Source organism: Anas platyrhynchos, chromosome 5, assembly GCF_047663525.1.
Source record: "Anas platyrhynchos isolate ZD024472 breed Pekin duck chromosome 5, IASCAAS_PekinDuck_T2T, whole genome shotgun sequence".
Taxonomy (NCBI): domain Eukaryota; kingdom Metazoa; phylum Chordata; class Aves; order Anseriformes; family Anatidae; genus Anas; species Anas platyrhynchos.
Window position 1 is genome coordinate 3,620,147 of NC_092591.1, and position 22,135 is coordinate 3,642,281.

Genomic DNA, 22,135 nt, shown 5'->3' on the forward strand with positions numbered 1-22,135 from the left:
ATATAAATATGGAGAGGCCTGGCAGATTGATTACATCACACTCCCTCAAACTCGTAATGGCAAGCGCCACGTACTTACAATGGTGGAAGCAACCACCGGATGGCTGGAAACATACCCGGTGCCTCATGCCACCGCCCGGAATACCATCCTGGGCCTTGAAAAGCAAGTCCTATGGCGACATGGCACCCCAGAAAGAATAGAGTCAGACAATGGGACTCACTTCCGAAACAACCTTATAGACACTTGGGCCAAAGAACATGGTATTGAATGGGTGTATCACATCCCCTATCATGCACCAGCCTCCGGGAAAGTTGAACGATACAATGGCCTGTTAAAGACTACATTGAAAGCAATGGGCGCTGGGACGTTCAAAAACTGGGATACGCATTTGGCAAAGGCCACCTGGTTAGTCAATACTAGGGGATCTACCAACCGAGCTGGACCTGCCCAATCAAACCTGTTACGTACTGTAGATGGGGATAAAGTTCCTGTAGTGCATGTAAAAAATATGCTAGGTAAAACAGTCTGGGCTACTCCTGCCTCAGGAAAAGGCAAACCTATTCGTGGAATTGTTTTCGCTCAGGGACCTGGATACACTTGGTGGGTGATGCAAAAGAACGGAGAGGTCCGGTGTGTACCTCAAGGAGATTTAATACTGGGTGAGAATAGCCCATGAACTGAATTGTACCATGTTAATTAGTATATTATACTGTATGTTATCACTACCATGATTACTATAGGTGACTAATTAGAATGTATGGAAAAGAGTGTAACCTGAGCATGACATAAATGGTATGGAATAAGGGGTGGATAGATGTCCTGGTTTCAGTTAGAACAGAATTAATTTTCTTCCTAGTAGCTGGTGGAATGCTGTGTTTTGGCTTAGGATGAGAAGAGTGCTGATAACACCCCGATGCTTTAATTGTTGCAGAGCAGTGCTTATACTAAGCCAAGGACATCTCAGCCTTTTGCTCTGTCCTGCCAACGGGCAGGCTGGGGGTGCAGTAAGAGCTGGGAGGGGACAGACCCAGGACAGGTGACCCAAACTAGCCAAAGGGGTATTCCATACCATCTGACGTCATGCTAAACAATATATAGGGGTGGCTAGCTGGGGGGGAAGGGGGCCGGACTGCTCGGGGTTAGGCTGGGCATCGGTCAGCGAGTGGTGAGCAATTGCATTGTGCATCACTTGTTTGTACATACTATTATTACTTTCCTATTATCATCATTGTATTATTATTGTTATTATTTTTATTATTATTTTGTTATTATTATTTTCCTGTCTTATTAAACTGTCTTTATCTCAACTCACGGGCTTCACTTTCCATTTCTCTCCCCCGTCCCGGAGAGGGAGGGGGGAGGGTGAGCGAACGGCTGCGTGGTGTTTAGCTGCCGGCCGGGTTAAACCACAACAGGTGGGCAGGGAGATGCACCCCAAAAATACTGCTGGCTGGTGTGACAACCAGGTAGCTGCCCCATGTACTCTTTGCTAGAAAAGCCCAGCTGCACTCCTATTTTCTCTGTCCTGTGACTGCTCAGTGGGATCCCTGGTTTTGACCAAGGCTACGGAGCTCTACAGCAACACAGAGGCTTTCAAGGCTCTGTTACTAGAAGGCTCCACTGCATCTGCTAGCCTTTCAGAAACAGCTAGGAGATGGAAATGCAGTTCAATGAGAAAGCCTCTGAATGAGTAATTTCTGGCACCGAACAGAATTTAGCTCTTTCAAAGGCCACTACGAGCTCTATAGAGCATTTGTGCAGTTCCTGTGTTTTCCAGATTTGGAACTGATTGAATTCTGGGACCAACCTCATGACACTGCCCGATTGTCGGATTAAGCACAGCAGGCATGTTGTAATGCAAGGCAGAAACTCTCAGCTGAGCTTGGAGCTCGAGTGAGCAAAACCATATCACAGCTCTATTACTTGTAATGCAGATTTCACCTAGGTTTGGAAATCTGCTGCTTAGGTCCCATCTAATGTGGGATGTGCAATACTTGGAAAGCTGACAACTAACAGCAATAGCCCTCTGACAAGAAAGTGTTATTTATGTCATTGGTCTTGCTAAAAAGCCCAAAGTCACGGAAAACACCCAGAGGAATTTTATTTTTTTCCGTAACAAGTGGGGCTCTAGCCTGTTCCCTACTTACAGTCACTCGTATGTTTTGTACTCTAAAAACATTCTGGGAAAACTTGAGCCATCATGGTTTCGTATCTTAACTCTCTTGCAGCACAAACCAGCCACATTAAACTAAATGTTGTGACCTTTCTCCTATAGTATGTGCTTTTTTTCCCCCAAGGTAGACAGAACTAAGCCTTATGAAAAACCGAATCAAGCCTCTAAGAAACAAGGGGATTAGAAAAGGATGACCCCTTTGGCACAGTAAATAGCTGATACACAAAAAGTAGCTAGAACTACATGGCTGTTTGACACTGGCAGAGCAGAGAAGAGGAAGGGAAGCCAGCCTGACTTTGCAGGGCAGACACGTCAGCTCAGGCTGATGACTGGCCAGGGCAAGAAGCAATCTAGTGAGAACTCAGTGAATGAGCAAACTGCTTCCTAAACACCCCTACAGGCAGAGAGACGAGTTCACGCCCAGAAATCTCAGTTTAGAACTGGATAAGAAAGGAAATTCCCAACAAAGCTTCCTCTTTCAGGCTTGGAGTCAATGCACCAGTCTGTGATATCCTGAGAGGCAGGGAGTCCAGTGGCAAAGTGATTTCCTTGCAGATCTGTCTGCAAACTCCTCTACCCCCAAATCCACGATCACTGCAGACTTCTTATGCATCATCCAGCAGGTCTTTAACAGGCTTGTTCCATTCACGTTCTAGGAAATCACTCAGTATGCTCCTGGGCAAGCTGACAGAGGAAGGCTGGAAGCACAATGCCTTTGGAGATCGCTGTGTTTGAGGTCCAAACCATGCCCAGCAAGAAGCAGAGAAGCCTGTGACTGAATTGCTTATTACCACCACTGGAAAGGGAGTGGTTTGGGATGGGTGATCCTTAAATGCTGTCTGCAATCAGGAGTAGTCCCCCTTAGTAGTAGTCCCTTTTTTTTTTTTACTGCACTTGGACTATGTATCCTTCCTTTCCATCTAACACCAAAAAAAAATATTTTAAAAGGTACTTTGTCTTGAAAAAGATAGATTATTATGACAATAATGATTCTTAAAAAAACAAACAAACAAACAAACAAACAGAAAAAAGATGCAAATCATGCTTCCCAGGTATGGGATAACAAGGGCTGCCATCGTTATTTTGAACCTGAACATGGGTAAGAGAGAATGTTTTTCCTGAAGACGAGATAACATTGATTTACATTTTGTTTTCAGACACAGAGGCTGACTGCAATGTAAACCTCTTGCACGTTGCAGAGGTAGTCAAAGTGACAACTCTGGAGCTGTTCACACCAAGAAGTGACACAGAGTGTCAGAAAGTCACCAAGGCATGTCACAGTTTGCCTGAGGAAGCAGAGGGTATCAAGCTGCAGAATTCAGATCAGGCAGTGGGTATGGCACGGGGGAATGCTCTTCGTGCTCATTCCTCTGCCTTCTGACCCTCCAGCAGCACGCTCGCTGTGTTTGTGGCTTCATCCCAGGGCACCAGGTTAGGATGTTGCTGAGCTCCACTGAGATCTGGCTGTGGCTAAGGCATCTCTGAAAGGCAGGCACAAAAGACGAAGATCTCCTCGTAAAACCACAGGACAGGAACCTCCCTCTGGATCTGACTTCTTGCAGCTTTGTTTTCACATGAGCTACTTCACTGACACTAAGAAGATGCACAGCTTCCTTAGCAGGAGTTGTAGATGCATCTTCCCCAGCTGGCAAAACCCCTAAGCAATCTGCACACAGCTCAGTTTTATGGTTTGCTATTAAAGACCAAGCCCGTAGAAATGAGACCAAGTTTTGGTTTCCTCTGTAGCCAGAAACAAACCTTTTTCTTTTTCAGGAATACCAACCAAGACAGACACCTAGAGTATGAATAAGAAGGCACAGCCCCACTGCAGATGCAAGACAGGCTGCTGCTAGACAGAGAGAAGCAAAGATGAAATGAGATGGATCAAGAAAGGCCTTCTACTGGCTAAAAATTTTTCTATTTTTCACTCTTTTCTATCACACAAATCTCCAGTTTCACCGAGACAGATGAACATGGATGGAAAAAACCCTCTACAAAGTCTAAATATGAAAATGGAGAAACAAAAAAAGAAAATACAAAGTATGTATTCCTACAGCCTTGAAGAATCTGGTCTCAATTAGACAGCAAAAACTCATCTGGAGCCAAAATGACTAGAGAATAACTGAGGAGCAGGAAGCTTGCTTTGTTTTTTTTTTTCATGCCAATAGCACAAAATGCATGGAGAAGCTGGGAATGTGCACAGTGCACATGCACTGCCAGTGCAAACAGCCACCTGGCTCCAGTAGCACTTCCAGCAGAAAGCACTGGCAGACAGGCACTAGAAGATGGCATTTCACAGAGCCAAGAGTTTTAAATTAAGTATCTTTTAAGGTAAGCACCTGGTTTCCACTCAGTGCTTTCATCTACCTGCCAAGACCAAAGCACGGGGCGATTCTTTTCTACCAGTTTCTATGCTCACGTCAAAATCAATAGAGGAAAGCATCTTTGAAGTGCTAAGAGCTCCACAAAGGCACTGTCACTCCAGTTAGGGCTAAAGACCAGAGAAGGATACACACAGTTTGAAATCCCTTCCTGCCTTCCCTCCTCCTCCAAATTTATTTTTAAATAACTCCGTGTTGCAATCAGCCTCAGTTTCTGCACAAAAGCTGGCCAGATCATACACATAGCTGAAAGCATAATTTGGCCACTTGTTCTTTTTTAAACAACTTTGAAGTTCTGGTACGTAAACCTGAGGTACAGTTGTGGACTTCAAATCACTTTTTTCATTTAATACACAAAAGCACAGCCATGAAAAAGGCTGTTGCTTTTAATCAAATTGGGCTGTTTCACATTGCTGTCCTTTTTCTATGGCACTTCACCACCTCTTAATGCATGAACGCCACTAATTGCTATAAAAGCAACTCTAATTCAAGCCCATTCAACAATACAACTGAACATGATTTGGTGAAAAATACATAGAATAATTTCAAAATTACAAGGACAAAATGAAAGGCAGAAGTCTTTTCTTACTGTTTAAGACAGAAGTTACACTCTTCACCTTTAACAAATCTGAGTTCCATGTGTGGGAAGAGGCAGGAAAAAGCTGACCATGCACTGTTTGGAGTTCAGGCATTTGCATTTGGACTCAGTTACCAAAAAATATAATTATAGGAAGTCAAATGGCAAGTATTATATGTCAAAATATGTTCTCATCCTTCAAAATATTCCTAGGAACTAAAAGAATATACGGCATGACAAGAATATTTCTAAACCTACCACGTGTATTTACATTTTAAATCGAAGGTGCAGCTTTCAGAAGTCTATTTCCACAGTCACTAAGAGTTTAATCTTAGTTTAAGCATTACCATGCTTTAACGGTGCCGGAGAAAGATCAGTGACAGGTACTTTTGAGCTTCCTGCAATCATTAACGGTTCTACTCCCACCTTCTGAAACAAATTTGCACATCAGCTGCTGCAAAGTTCACAGTTCAGTGACACAGCAGCCTTGATCATGTATCCTGTACAGCCTCCCTTTTTTATATCATGCGTCCAAAGTCTTATTTCATTTCAGTATACAAAAGCTGCTGTAAAAATAATTTACAACGCAAAGTTAAAGACGCATGCATTATCCAAAAAGTGGCAAACAAAATATTATCTAGTATAAAACTCTTCATTCAGTTCAATCCCCCGTTCCTTCTCTGACATAATTTATCTTAACACCAGGCCTGCAGAGAAAGTTGCCTGTAGGTTATTGAAAAAGACAAACCACGTAGTAAGAGCATAACAAAAGTTTATAGTTTTTATCAATCACAAGCAATTATAACAGAGATTACAGCATCATACTGCTAACATCTACTTTCTCTATGATTTACAACGCTGCTACTTTTCTTCTAGGATTGGTGATGCTTTTTTCCTTCCCTTTTGAAGGAAATGGCATGAGCGCAGCTCAAGACATTGAAGCATGTAATTCTAACACATTTCACTGGTATGAGCAAACTAGAATTTAAAGCTTCCTAAAGCAGGAGTACTACAAGGAAAAAAAAATAAAAATCTACAATTACTGTACCTTGGGAACGCTTTCGCTTAAGACATGCAGCATCTGAATTCTCCTTATATCCTCTCCATTTGAACAAAGAAGGGAGGGAGAAGGGAGGGAGGTAGTAGTGAACTAAAAGTAAAAACACTGAGCTTCAAAGTAAAATTTTTAAAAGGGGTGTCATTTTTTCATTAATGTTAACATTTTTAGAAAAAAAAAGTTGGTGCATTTATTGAAAATTTATATACATTTAAACTGGTTTTGTAGCAAAAGTGTCAGGTCATATTAGCCAAATTCAATTTCATCACTCTTCATAAGTGGTTATAACATCACAACAAAGCTAAAGGCATTATTAGTAAAGGAAAGCTGTGACACAGCACAAGCAGTCTCCCTGAGTGCCTTTGCATTAACGTGTACAAAAGCATAAACACACTATTTGGTATAGGGTAGAACACAGAAACCCTTAAGTATACTCTAAGCATTTAAAACCAAAAAAAAAAACAACTCCATTTTAATCACAGCTCTATTACTTTCCCCAAAGAGTGTAAGAGGATCATTAGAAGTTAGACTAGCCAAAATATCCTACTGTCCCTGTTTTGGAAGTCCTCTAGAAGCTGCCTTCAGCAGTGAAATGCAACAGCATGCACTTTACCTCCCATCTGCAAACAGGAGCTTCCCCTTGATGGTAAGGCAAGTCCATGACTTTTATTAGATTTTTAATCGTCTTATCTCACTAAGAATACTGAAATATTGCATAGCAGACCAGAAGATTCTTTTTCATGGACTTACCTTCACATCGGTGCTGTGTGATTATGGTAGAAATACTATAATGTAAGTGAAAGCTGCTGCTGAGCAAGTTAAATTATGTGGTCAGGAAGCTGCTTCTCTTGGCACTTACAAAAAAGGGGAAAAGTCCTCAGTTATAACAGATACCTTTTACATCTTGGGGGCTTCCTGAGCAAAGCTGACAGTGAGTTCCTGCAAATCTAACTCTTCTGTGCTAATGCTCTGGGGGCTTTCATACAAGTGTTCTTACATCCTAAGCAAATGAAATAGTTTCAAAATGCTCTAGCCTGGAAAAAAAAAATGCAGTCAAGAGGGTGTGCCTAAATCCAAGGAGAAATCAAAGTTCCCAGTTGGGCTTCTGAATCCATGAAGTCACTAAAGCTGCAACGATCAGTCAGCCTGCTGGAAAACAGGGAAATTGCAACTGAAATAACATCTTCCCTTACGAACACTGGGAGTAATTAGTACTCTGTAGCCCAGCAGCTTACGCCAGTGCCAGTGGGTGATATTCCACGCTTGCGTCAAAGGCTTCTCACGCTTCTTCCTACCCTCAGCTAACAGCTCTGTCAGCAGATGCCTTAATACAGATGCAGGCTAAGTGTATTACTGTTGTACATCTGTTTTCTACAGGAGAAGAAAACTAGGCTTATAGTTCCTGCACTTGGGACCTGACGGAATAATTTAGTCTATGGAGTATTTTACTCACTGTGGCACTACAGCTCACAAGAGGAATACACACAGGAAATTCAAGTCAAGTGTAAGAAAGAGTTTTTTGTTTTTTTATAGTGACAGTGGTTAAACATTGGTACAGACTGCCCAGAGCTTCCTTGGATGGAGATGATCAAAACCCCACTGGAAGCACTCTGAGCAGCCTGCCCTCAGTGGCCCTGAAAGGGGTTTGGACTAGATCTCCACAGATCCCTCTGATCTTGACGATTTTGGCTCTAGGAACAAGACTTTCCCTTGTAAAGGTTAACTTAGTCAGCTGCAACAACAACAACGAAAAAAGCCTTTTTTTTTTTTTTATGAACAAGGAAAAGCGTATTTGAAATCTAAGGCAGAACGGAGCACCTACTCCAAATGCAATTTTTCTATTTCTCGTGGCATCTAACCACACACTGAAAATCCATAACAAAACACAATAAACTTAGGCAGTTTCAATATCAAGGCATTATAGAATTTGTCCTGATTCTGACTCATGGGATTTTTTTTCCACGTTTCTTATAACCTAACACAGAATCAATCACAGAGTAACTTCCATGAAAAAGACTTGCTGGGGGTTGTATGCTCCAATATCCCCCCAGACAAGATAAACTTTTAAGTTTAATCCTGTCCAGCGTGATCCCCTGTGTGCAGCAGACAGGACTGAAGCTTTACCACGTACCAGGCAGCTGTGGGTCCCATGGACTGAGCTTCCAGCTGTAATTCAGCCTGCTCTGTGTCACAGAAGCTGCTCCTCCATCCTTGATCACCTCCATGCACCAGGGCAGTGAGCTGCCTGCTGACAGCTCCTCTGTGCCACGGGAGCTCATAGCGAGGGGTACGAGGGCTCTGCCCACACAGCAAGGCAGGAAAATCAACATTAAAGTTGCAGAACATCACTGCCTTTATGTGGCTGGATGTTGTTAGCAGAACATCTCGTCTAAGGAGCTTTGAGAACCTGCCACGATCCAAGTGCATGGTTCTGTTTTCTCTTTCTATGGCCTTGATACCATAAAGTCACTACAGAATGATGCTCCTTGAAGAAGTCCTGAGCTCATCGGCTGTCTGAGCACGCACAAAAAGCAGCTTCTAAATCTTACGTTATTCTGTGCATTTTAGGCTTACTGACTGCTAACAAGGTATTACGTTACCCTTTTTGGATTCCTTTCTAGATGTTTTCATCTCAATTACTGCTTTGCAGAACAAGTGTTATAAAAAAGGTCTCTCAGAAATATTTATAGAATTATTTGACAACAGTAATATGTTTAAGTATTACAAATGGGTATATGCAGTACAAGAAAGGTCTGTATTACTGCAGAAAGACAGAAATATCTACCCATTCTCAGTGTGATCAAATAAAAACCTCACGTATTTTCATATTTTAAGTGTTAATATTTATATTTAAAATTTTGAATTTAGATCAAAACATCACCTTACATCTTGTGCTGGTATTAATTTATGTCTGATGTTTTTAAACATTTTTAGAAGTAAAATTAATTGACTAAAGTTGGAAGTTTGAAGAATGAGTTTTCCTTAAGAAAGCTATGCAAAGCCAATACATAAGAGAGCCTAGTGTTACCTGGATGAAAAAAACGAAAACAAAACAAGTACTAGATAAATGAATTTCAGGGCCCAACATCGTCTACTAGGAGGACAACAAATCAGACCTGGAAGCCCACGTACACTGCTTCAGCAATGAAGCATCTCATTTAGGGGTGTAATGTGTCAGACTCAATCACTTTTAGCAAAGTGTTGAGCATCAAACATTAAGCTCTACTCCCCACTACAACTACTGAATGACAGCTACTCAGAAAAAAAAATAATAAAAAATTCCTTAAAGTAATGAGAAGCCAGAGGATACTTTCCTGAATCTGCTGATACTATCCTTGTGATTTGCATCAATTCCAGCACAGGCTGCAGACAACAGAGTCGACACAGAAATGCAGCCAAACCTCTGGTGCTCATCCTCAGTGTGGTTTCCTCCTGTAGCTGTATTGGTTACCTTGTCTTACAAGACAGAAGAGCAATGCCCCTTCCTGTATCTATCAACTATTAAACCTACCCTTAACACTGAAAAACGCATCTGGAATTCAGCCAGGATCGAAGCAGGCTCCGGGGTGATGAGATGTGAAAGAGAGGGCAGTCAAGCTACGGAGGAGGGAGGTGATGCCCTTGCAGCGTTTCCTTCCACTGATATTCTGGTCACAGTCCTCTGGCCTGGTTTGAGGCATCTCAGGGGGCAGAACATCCTGCATAGTTGATGAGGAGAGAGAGGCTCGTGCCCTCACCATCCCTTCTCACCAGGTGCACATCTGCCTGGTCTGTGGTGGCCTGGGGAATCAGCTGTAGCATCCCCACAGCTCGCATGCACGCTGCACTTCAGAGATCTCCTGTAACTGGCCTCTTAAGGCATTACAGGTGCTAAAACATTCGGGGCTAAGCATCCCTCCAGAAATCTCAGGAATTTGTCTCATTTCTACAAGCAGCAGGAAGAGCTCTGGTAGCTGGGAACCTCATCTATGAGCTCCTACAGAGCATAACCTTCTGGGAGCCACATCCAGGCACAGGTAACATGCATAGTGCTCATTGCCCCTTTTTGCAAAGCTGAACTCATCTGTATGGCTGATTCTATGCATACAAGAGGAGCAGCACCACTCAGCCTGTGCTTAAACGGGGTCAATCCAATGCCAGCGATGTGCTAGCAGGCTACTGAAAAGCTGAGGGTGCTCAACACCTGCTAAACTTGCTCATAGTCCTGTTTTCTCCAGGAAAAGATTTCAGAGGACAAAAATAATAAAAAAAAAAGCACATGAACTGTACACTGAATCTTAGATGCTAGCTTACAGGATATCGTATGCTGCCCCAACGTAGTAGGCTGAAAAGAATTATTAAAGTTATCCAAAGCAGGAGCAGCAGAATGGGAACCTGCTCCTAGCTTCTCAGCCTGCTGCCATCACTTACGGCAAAAACTGGGGGAAAAATCAGGAGCCACCAAGTTTGTCAGCTGAGCATCAAATCAACAAGGTTCCCATTGCCAAGCTAGCTTTTCATTATTTATGATGCAAAGTGGCATGTTCAAATAATAAAATAATTATATGTAAGTAATAGGAGGCTTTGTTACAGCAGATTGCCTTCACTTTTGCTGAGGAGTCACGTAAGATTGCTGTTTTTTCACTGTTTACAATGTTTTATCACAGGGTTGTGAACAGTGATATTTACAGATCTATTCTAACTTCCATTTGTCATACCAGCTAATAACAGCTACCTGGAAAATTTGGTGGGCCCAACTGTATTTAATACAGGATGCAATTACAACGATTTGTAGTAACAAGGCATTTAATGAATTTAAGCTGAATTCAGCACTTCAGCTAGTTAGGTTTACTTCACCAAAGACCATGCAAGTCACAAAGCTTCTCCCAGTGCTGTGTGCAGATGGCAATCATAGACGCCAGCTGACCAGAGATGCTTCAGAGGTACATCATCATGACAAAATCACTTCCCACACTTCCTGTTTAATAATTTTTCTGCAACTCCCCTATTACTACAAAAAAAATATTGAAAGGTTCTGGTGACTTTACACGTATTCTGTTTTCAGGTGACTGCATACAGAGCTGTTATTTTTTACATTAGTTTTCAAAAAAGCTCTGGTGGAATCTCTCCGGAATCTCTTTCTGGTCTTTTATATTTTTGTAAATAACAGGGACTGTATCTTTCTCATCACTTTCCTCAATCTTTTCTGCCCCAAAACTGAAAATTTCTGTTCTATAAGCCAGACTTTTGCTGAAAAAAGCCCACCTGAGCTCCAATCCTTACACAATGGGGTGCACTCAAGTGCAAACAGACATTATTCCTTCCTTCCATGCAAAGTTAGGCTACCAAAGGCTGGAAGCACTCAGCAGCCATAAAGATGTGCTTTCCAAGCAAAAGCATACTGCCCTACCAGAACAACACTGCACTCATGGGGAGGGTACAGCTGTAATAGCAAAGCTGAGCTTTGTTTCAGTCCACTGAAACAATAAATATTAGCACATTTAAAACCAGGTAACAGTGCCCTTCCAGAGAGGGTTTTTGCTGGCACAGTTCTGTGGCTCAGGGGTCACACAATTTCATGTACCTACCTGACAGAGCTGTTAAAGCAGAAGGCTACTGCAGACTTGGCCAGAGGGAAAGAATTTTTAAAGTGGTACAAATAGAAAAAAAAATAATTCAGAGTTTTTTCTAGCTTTGAGGGGAGTTAGGAACTGCTTTCTGCATTACTAACAAATCTCTGTAAGTCAAAAATTGCTTTTCTTATTTTTCCCTACAGTTATTACAGAAGAACCCTGAATACTATCTTGCCTCTAAATTATTAACAAGGTTTTCCTTGCATGGTCACACAGTTTCCACAGAACTCCTCCATGTTCGTGGCCAAAACACAGCCACTCCTTCATTCTCTAATTGTTTCATACAAAAATAGTTGTGTTTTAAAGAAGTTTAAACATAAAGGTGCTTTGTAAAGAATAACACAACCAAAATGCTACTAAAATGTACTGGAAGAGCTCTGTACTTGCAGCTCTGTTTTTTTTTGTGGAAGTGGAACAAGTGACAACCAAAACACAAAAGCAAAGTGTGAAAGCCAAAAATACTGTTTTGCTGTGCTACACTTACCCAGAGCAACCAGTTCGACTGCATGCAATAGACAGACAGTAATTTCAGAACACTATTCTTAAAAATGTTAAATGCATTTGACTGAGATTCCCAAGAACGCTAACTGGGCATCCTCAGCCTGGTCATTAAAATATAAGGACTTCTGTAACAGTACGAATGCCTAAAATTTTCTATAGCTGAAAACTACTCTAATAAAGTCACAAATTGAACTAGAATGGAAAATGATCCGTATATGTGATCTGTAAAACTGATGCTCCCTTTAGGGTAGGATTAGGAACATGGGCCAGACAGCTGAGAGCCAGTCTGCATTCAGACACTGACGCTCTTCTTGGCCCACAAAGAGATTTCAGTTTGAAGTAAGATTTCAAACAAAGCAAAGTGGGAGCAAAAAGTTGATCCATGAATATAATTTTACAGTGTTCATCAAATGTGCTAGCAGGAAATCCTACAACATTCAGATGCACTGGAGAAGGGGAGAGCAAACTGAAGCCTATAACACTGCTCATTACATAGGATGGAAAAACCATCACAGATCATGCTCTTATAAAAGAAAAAGACCCCGGCAGCCCAGAAAACATACTATAAAAGTGATCTTACCTTCCTTTCCATCAACAGGTTTTGATACTTCCATATCAAAGCTCTCCTGCAGCTGCTGGCCTCTGAAGCGGTTGAGATGCTCCTGCTCTATTAGGTTACTTTCCTCCTCTTCCAGAGGTTGCCACGTACCATCAATAAACCATTGTCCACGCATTACAGGAATCTTTTCAGTTTCTAAAAAATCAAATGAGAGATTCTTTAATGCTACAGATCACAGACTGACAGCAGATAAAAGGGAAAGGGAACTCGGCGGTGTTTTGATGAAAGAGTTACACTCCCTCTGCTGGGACCCCTAACAAGGTAACCGCAACTGCCTTGAGAAACACCACGTCTTCCCACGGGGCTGTGTGTTTGAGGATGTGAAGGATGGACAGAAAGATGTACATTCTGCAAAATTTCTTCAGGGTTGATTTCAAAAAACAGCCCAACTTTAATGGGGTTATTCTCCTCTCTACCCAGCTGCCCTGTATTTAAAATGTTTCTCTATGCAATTTGACTGATACGAACCGGGGGTTTCAAAGTCATAAGGATGATGCAGAATGAGGAGACAAAACCACACAGCTTACCCTGACTGCACAGAGCTTTGTTTCCTTTGGGAATAGCACTCAAAATAACTCCGTGTGCGTATCACTTAACATAAAGGATGTATTTCAAGTTATTTCTTGATGAAAATCAGCCTTGCAGCGAGGGTCGTTTTCAGTCCCTGTCACTCTAGTTTCATTTTCAGCACTCTGAATGAGGAGGCTGGGTGCAGAGCATTTGCTGCCCACGTGACAAGCCAAAAGTCTCTGAAAGAACACGTCCTGGTATCTATTCACCAAACCATGACTGATGCCCAGACTAAATACTGGGGCTGCAGGGAGCAGGAATTCTCCTATTACACAGCTCCCTGAAGGAAGCTGAGACAACACTATCCATTTTAGCTAGCTCGGCTCAGAATTTCTCCTCCTATACCTGGAAGGCTGAGAACAGCAGTGCTGGGTGTTTGAGCTGTGTCTGTGCACCTCCAGCCTCGTGGGACTGGCACAAAAACCCAGGCGGCTGAACGAGACCCCTGGGTGATCCCACTGCTGATTTCCAGCACATGCTGCTGCATCCTGCAGATATAAAGGGAAACTCAGCCAAATGCAAACATTTAGTGTGCACACACTAATGCACAAGCTCAGCTCTCTAAAGAAGTCCTCAACCACAAAAGGAGAGGCTTGGAAAAGGGGATGGGGAAAAAAAGCTAGGCTTTACTGCCCAAAAAAACATTCCTACTTGGAAGGTGGGAGAACAGCCGGTAACAGCTGAAAGAGAAACAATAGATGCAAAAAAAAGTAAAGTAACATTAATGGGGTAAAATGCAAACAAAAATCAAAAAAACAACCAAGCAATGAAAAAAGTCAATAGAAAGCACAAAGCCTTCATGGTTCCTGAGCAAAGGACAGAAAGCAGAGATGCCTGAGCTGACACCAGGCTGGCAGGAGTGCAGCGGGGCTCAGCAGAGCTGCCAGCAGATCTCTCATTGCTTGAGCACCACGCTGGGATGTGCCACATCCCACTAAGCTGGATATAGGGTTGCTGGATGCAGGTTTAGGAGCCTCTGCACTGCCCTCTGATACAGATATACCCCTAGCACACCTTGTGCCCATGGATGCTGATACACAGCACAAGTATTTTAAGTACTTTTCATGCCAGCTGCTCACAGGTGAGAATGTGTAAGTAGCAGAGATTTGCCAGCACCTCCCTTATTTACTTGGAACCTCTGAATTGTTCTGAACTCTCCATCCCTTGGACCATTGCACTGACAACCTACGAAAGCAACAGGAAAATCTCCCTGCAATGATCTCCCCACAGGGCAGGAACGCTCCAAATGTTCCAAAGCCATTTTCAAAACCTTTCCTGTAAAAGATTTACAGGCAAGCAGCATTTCTCCAAATGCTGGTCAAATGTTCCGACCTCCCTGCACCACCAGCTCTGCACAAACACAGACCACAGCCTGGTTGGCCTGACCAAAATGCAACCAGAAGCAGCACAGGACCCGGTTCTGCCATTCAACTTCTGTTCTCCCAGCTAAAATAGCTCTCCCCAGTAGGGCTGAGTTGTTATGCCCCGAATTTCTGATGTTTCAGATACTGATGATCCAACCAGGTGGATAGAAAGGCCGGGGTGCTAATGAAAATGAATGCAAACCATCAGAAAAACAAGAGGTGGCTTTAAACTGCAGAAATCAACAGGCACTACAAATTTTTCGTGAAAATTTAAACTGGTTTTGGAACCTACCTCAGTAAAGTGTGAAACTTCAGTATTTGAAATGAGCTTCGTCAACATGAAAGCTTTAGCCACAGCAGTGTTACACTGAGCTGCACCCAGAACAAAAAGTGAGTCTGAAAAGGAGCTGCTCATCGTGTGCTTGTCTGAACCTTTGCTGTGTCCCCCTACATTTTACACCCGTCAGATATCCGCATTTTTCAGCGGAGCTAATATACACACATATCCAGTTTGGCTGCTCGTACAACAAAGCACTGTCTGTAGCAAAAAAATGAAGCACACATAGGATGTGAGTGCATATAAAGGATCCCATTGTTGCTGAACCAATGACACAGGCATGTCAGATGTCGATCCTTACTGGGAAAATCTGCAAGCAGTTCCTTAATTCTTGACTAAGCATTCTACGAGGCTCCATTCACTGAATCCATAGAAAGATTTTTTTAAAAGGCACATGAATACTATTTTATACTCGGCGCCGAATGAATACAAGACTCCTCTTTTTCCTTTTTGAAGGGTTTCAAGGTTTTCACATGGGAATTTCCACCTCCAGATTTCTAAAATTCTAAGCATTAGCAATTAAAATAAACATTTTCAAGCTATTTCTGCCCAAGAAACTTTCCCACAATGGTTCATAAAAAAAAAAAAAAAAAAAGTAGATGGCAGCATTCAACAGCAACTCTCAAATAATAGATGGGCAAGAGCCTCCACCAGAACGGCTCAGCCAGGATGAAAAAAAAAAGGCATGATTGAAATAAGAAAGAATTTATTGTAAAATCTTTACAGTATAATTTAGTTTAGGAATAAACTAATATATCTGGCTCTAGGGCTGGAAAGGGCATTTATCTGGAAAACACTTCATCTATAAATCACCCTCAGACCCAAAGACAGATTATTAGGGAGCTCTGTTTTCAGACCAGGGCTTTAAAAACTGAGCAAGGTTATTCTGCAGTCCAAAGCTCAGTGGGATTTGGGGGAGACCCAGGAGTTGCTGCCCCGCAGCCTTTGAACCATCTCACCCTGCTCCTGCAGCCACGGTGCCTCTTGCCTCGTTCCTTGGCTCCTGCTGGGTGGCAGGTTTGATGGTTGCTCTCCTGCTGGGAAACCTCTGCAGGAAAACCTCTGGGTGCAGGAGGCAAGCAAACGATGTTTCCTTCCATCAGGGGCATGGCTTGGAAACTATCAGAACTGAAATCACCAAATTTACAGAGATGACAACAAGCTGTGCCATATTACCTCTTGTTAGAAATAGGGAAGAACAATTTCCCATTAATATCTGGGTTTTGAAAACAGAGCAATGTTGGCCATACCGTAACAGCAACACTGGATTTTTGTTTGGGTCAAGGGGTGCATCAGCTCCGAAGCAAGAGCACTGTGCTAAAGATAATCCCAAACCCTGCCTTGGCTCAGGTGGGGAAAGGAGGTGATTACAACACAGCAGAGATTGCTCCCTATCAGCTGCTTGGCTGTGGGAAACGGCAAAGGTGTGCCTCAGTAAACAACGCTGCTTCATCTCAGACAGGTGCTGTTACTTAAAGATTACCCTGATTCAGCCAGTGAACTCACTGCAGGATATTACACTGATCACCATTAAAAAGTGATGTACCCAAATAGCCATTTTGAGACCCAGTTTCACTCGTTCCTATCCACCCTCCATAAATTCATTCGTGTCTTCAATGTTCAGATGATTTTAGAAGGCTTAAGCTAAAGTCTTCCAGCATTTTTTTCTTCTATGGAGGAATGAAATACAAGGCTATTTACATCATAATATGTTTTTGTTCCCCCCGCCAATACAGAATTCAAGATCTGTAAGATGAAACATTATTTATCTTTGTCCCTACAACCTTGATCCCTAGGAAAGGATTTGCCTCGATTTCTTTACTGCCTTAAGTCTTACGCCATATAATCTGCAGCTGGCGATGCTCCAAGCTGAAAGATACCGATAGGTTGGGCTGGTTAGACACTTCCAGGGCATATTTACACAAGAAGTCCTACAGAAGTTTGAATGGCAGAGATTAGGAGCTAATGAAAAGCACTTTATTTTAATTAGTCATACATATTTTACCACTTCTGGAGAAAAATAGTTTAAGTGACTGCAACAAAGGGTTTATACATTTTTAAACGAGTCCTTTTTTTTTTTTCCTGAAAAGTCAAATACAAGAGCTGTAATTACGTGAGGAGACAAGGATACATGCAATTTACACCCTGAGAAACACCTAAATCCTCTTAAGAGGAAAATTGTGTGGAAATAAGAGCCACATGCAACACATAGTACAGTGCAGTAACCTATATACGTTATACTCCAGCTATTCTTTGTGAAGATCTTTGAATTGCGTGACCACCACCCAAATATCAATTGCATGGAAAAAGCTATGTAAATCCTTCAGGATACGGCAGGAAAAGTAATAATGGAGCAGATTTTGCCTGCTCTTTTCTTCCTTTTCTATTTCTACAAGAACACAATCATTTGTTTTGCTTTAAATGGCAAAATAGTAAAAAATAAATAAATAAATAAATAAAAATTAATAAATTTAAATAGTGTACAGCATAGACCGTGGCTCATAAGCCTCTTTCACGTCACTTGATGAGAGCCAAGAAAACTTGCAAAACTAAGACCAGAGAAGCTTGTAACTAAAAGTTTACAGAGCTTAAACAGGAAAGCCAAAGGAGGTCTGTTTCAGAAATATCAATACACGCTAGCACGCAACGTGGAGATGCACGGATGCAATGAAATCAGAAGAAAGCAAGATGCAGGAAGCTTGGTTTTGTTGCTTTGAAGCAACTTGTTCAGGTCTGATGGCAAAGTCAAGGCACTTGTAGCTCCATCCACATGCTGGGCTCCAGCCAGCTATGACAATTTACCCACAAATGAGATCTAAAAGGTTAATATCATCTTCAAAGGCTCAAAGGTCAAGATCAAAACTTACATTCTGCTGAATATGACAGAGCCAAAGGGCTGGACAAGTCAGCTTGATATGCAGGACTTCTGCTTTCTGGTGCAGTAATTTCTGTTCCTTCAATTTGGCTTCCTTGCTACCACAGTTGTGAACAACATGTAGTGCATGAGGATCCTATCTGCACAAACTGAATGTAACTGTGAGGCTACAATATGTGACATCTCAGCTGAAAGCTATTTAAATAATGAAGGGAGGTGCCCACACACTTACTGAGGAGGGAAAAATGTGCAAGAATGTGTTTTGTTTGTTTTGATTTTGTTTGTTTGCTATTAACAGTTCTAAAAAGTGCTGAACATTGCTGGGAGTGCTGCACTCCAAGACTTGCAATGTAAAATACACACAGGAACCTGCACATTGACACACGAGCCACTGAAATAAACGTATTCTACAACAGTATCCTTGATGCTGTTCTGGACTTTTCAGCATTTGCTATTCATTGCTACTTTCTAAGGACTGAGAAAGTAGATTTTTGGCACGTTAACTATTGCACAGGCCATCAGACTTCTCACTGGTGTGAAAGGATAAGCTCTGGTGTTATCCAAGCAGCACCAGCACGCATCCTACCCACCTGACAGCACTCGCTGTGACTGCCTCTCCAGCGGTAATGATGCTCCTACCTTTGCTAATGCAAATGCACAGGGCACAGTTTGCAGGGAAATAGCTGTTCCTCTTGCTTAGTTCCTTTATGACTTGGTTTGTAGTCTCATAAAGAAAAAAGAAGGAAAAAAAAAACACTCATGAGAACAGGAAGCTTAATTAGGAGAATAGATGGTTACAGAAGCTGATCATGAGACGGAAGAGTCCTGTGTTTTACTGACCAGACTGCACACGGGGTGAACAAACAGATGTAATAAAAGACAAAAAAAATAAAATTTTATTATTTCCATAATCGTTAGGTAAGGGACTTATTGCTACAGCTTACTGTTCTATAGCTTTCTAGCTATTTCCCAGTGTATCATTTCAGAACAGAGCAGGCTCCAGATATTTAAATAAATGGAACCATTCTTTAATCACGGCCAGGACGACCTTCCCTTGTTTAACTGCAAACACAGCAAGCTGCTCTGCTCTTCCAGAAGTAACAACATAACCTAAAGAGGAATTCAAGGGTAAAATCTTGGCCTCAGAAAACTTAATAGACGTAGCTACATGAATTTACAAAGACAGAATTTCACTGAGCATCCAGATCAAATGAGATTTCATTCGCTGAGTGGTAAAGGATATTATTCTGCTGGTCCATCAAATAATTCTAAATTGCTTTACGGAGCCAATTTCAAGATTACGGGTGGAAGTTACTTTTGAGTTTCACAGAGACGAAACATATTAAGAGCAATCTGATTGGCATAGAAGGGATTTTCTTTCCCAGCTCTGATCTGCAGGGCAGCTACACATGCAAGCCTCTGCACTCGCTTCAATGGCAGGCTCTGCTAGAGAGGACCACGTATTTTGCTCAGCTGTGAAGGTGAAATCACCTGTTTTATCAAGACCACACAAAGTACTCGAGCAACAGCTTGTTGTAGCTTTTCCCTGAACCATTTTTAGTTGGTTTACACTAATGAGCAACCCAAAACAAAAAGAGAGAGGCTGATCTTTGGGGCTGGTTCAAACATCGAGTGCAGAAGAAACCTCTCAGAAAGAGATGAATACCTTCAAAGTCATCTCTCATCTCGATTGCTGTACATCACCCCAAACTATAGCCTGTACCACGTTCTTCAGGAAGGACTTTTCTGTTTCTATATAGCAGTTTCATCATCACCTCTGCAATCACTCTTCACACAAACTTGAACCCAATGGTTTAATACGAAATCTTAAAGCCCATCCCACTAGCCATGTCAAAGATGTGTTGGAAACACTCAAAAAAAAAATTTGGACTGTTGAAACATGAAACAGGGTTGCAGCTTTAAGTTTAGGGCCTTATTTTTATGGAATCCTAATCCATTATAATAGCTGATCAAATTTCAGTGCTGATACTCTGAAGTGAGGCGCTTCCAGCAGCAAAATTTGTTGCTGCAGCGTTGCAGTCCCAGCTGTAGGAGCTGGTCCCTTACCAGCCCTTTTCTAACCCACAGCAGCTTGCAGTTTTTGAAGCGGCACGAGCTGAAAGCTAAACTGAACCACAGAAGAATGACCGTGCCACATGACAAACATGCGGGGAACTCCTAAAAGCTGAGCACATGCTCGAATCCCACTGAAAGTCACGGGACTTTTGCACAATCGCACCCTCAGCTCGAAGTGCACGTGCTCTGCTGGGAGGTGCTCTTCAGTTGGTCTTTGTTAGCAAGCTCTCCAGCACCAAGCAGCAATGATTATGTATGTGGTTTGAGCAAGCAGGTTCCTATACAGGAATATTTAAAAAAAAAATAAATTAAGATTTTTTCTGTGCATGCCTGAGACCTACCAGTACCGCTAATGAACACGACGAATGTATTCAAGGGCACAGTAACCCTTTCTCTCAGCTCCTTCCCTCTTCCTCCTCTGCAGGCATTTTCCTTCATCTCAGAGCTCACTGACCATGCAATTTACAACATTTACAGTCTCTGTGTGTCCCCATGCCAGGTGTGGCTTCAGCTACTTGCAACCCACACTCAAACACCTCATACCACCCTGCTGACCTCCTCTCCGGCCAACACTTGCAACCATACTTCACCCGTACCTTTTTCAGCCTTACACACCACTAACAGAATTGCTCGTCCTTCTAATTTTTATTTCTCACTCTTCTGCAAATTTTTCTTCCATCAATTCTTCTGCTTATTAATTTCTATAGAGTCAGATCTTACAAATACTCTCTTGCTCCTGTCAGAACAAAATATGAGCTCTGTCCAAGTTCTCTTTCCCCTCAATTTATTTTTATTTCCTAAACAGCCTCTCCTTCTCACAGACATACACAGAAATTCAATGCATTTTTAATCTGGTCCTGGCACCTCCAAATTAGGTCCCACCTTATTTCTTTGATATCGCCACAGTTTAGTCAGTACTCAGACCTACATGAAGCCAGAACAGAACCCCTGATCCTTCTCATCCTACAAACGTGTTCTGCTTTCTCAGTTACAGTGGGTAACACCCTCCTGTTCTTCACCAAGAACCTCTAACCATTGCATTCCCACCACGTCTGCATTCTTGCTGGATGAGATCGAGGAGGAAAAGTGATAAACAGCACTGAAGGGCAAGCACAACTTACTTTGTAAGCTGAGTCCATCCTTAAACTACTCAGCTGTAGTTGATACCACCCATCAGAGAGTGATTCTGGTCATTTATGGCAGTAAGAGAACAGATTTTTGTTTAAATAATGCTTGCAAATCACAAAAATAAAAGCTGAAGTCACAGAAGGAGCTTGTCCTCAAAGACGCATCCAAACCAAATGCCAACATCTCCCACCTTTTTAAAAAAAGCATCCTTGAAGCCCCAAATTACCCATTTTGAAACCAGGAAAGGCACCAGAAACCAGAGCATATGTACACACAAACGTACTTTGTGTTTTGATACAAATTTCAGATCTGCAGTACTCACTGTGTGTTAGGCCTTCTGGGCAGGAAGAAGCTGGCCGGACCTAAGCTAACAAGAACTTCTGGAAGGAAGGCAAAATGAAGAAAAAAGGCAGAAGAGTAGAACCCAAGAAAGATTCTGATCAGCAAAAGTAATGCTTTACCTTGCTATGTACACTATCAGTATTTTATTAGCAAGTGAAGAGTAACATACCTGGGGAGAAATATAAGAAAATAGTATTCATGTATTCATCCTTCAGATGAAACAGCAACCAACTTCAGCTGACCAACACACCAAAAGCAATGCTCTAAGCATGCCATAAAGCAACTAAAAAAAGTGTTCAGCTATGAAAAACAGACTAAAAAAATAAAAACCACGTACTGATATGAACCACTCTTGGTTCCAAACCCCCAATTTTCATCTCGCCTCATAAATCTGTTTTAATACTTTTTCTGTGTTTCGGAATAGAAGACAAAACCCCTAAACCAACGACACAGCCTTGGAACAGCAGGCATTGATTAAAGTAGCCAGGCAAGTGGTCTCATGGGACCCGTGCCACAGGATGGG

General features: G+C 42.1%; 1 protein-coding gene across 4 annotated transcripts in view; it reads right to left on the reverse strand.

The window, feature by feature from the left end:
- The window catches only part of DDHD1 (DDHD domain containing 1), a 68,027-nt gene that overhangs the window by 40,186 nt on the left and 5,706 nt on the right, over positions 1-22,135 (reverse strand). For 2 of the 4 annotated variants that reach the window (XM_027458070.3, XM_027458073.3), the window contains 2 exons: positions 12,882-13,055; positions 6,180-6,281 (listed from right to left, as the gene is read on the reverse strand). In XM_027458070.3, the coding sequence (XP_027313871.3) occupies positions 6,180-6,281; positions 12,882-13,055 (276 nt within the window). The remainder of the gene's footprint in view (positions 1-6,179; positions 6,282-12,881; positions 13,056-22,135) is intronic. The other 2 variants (XM_027458072.3, XM_027458074.3) reach the window with 1 other exon arrangement.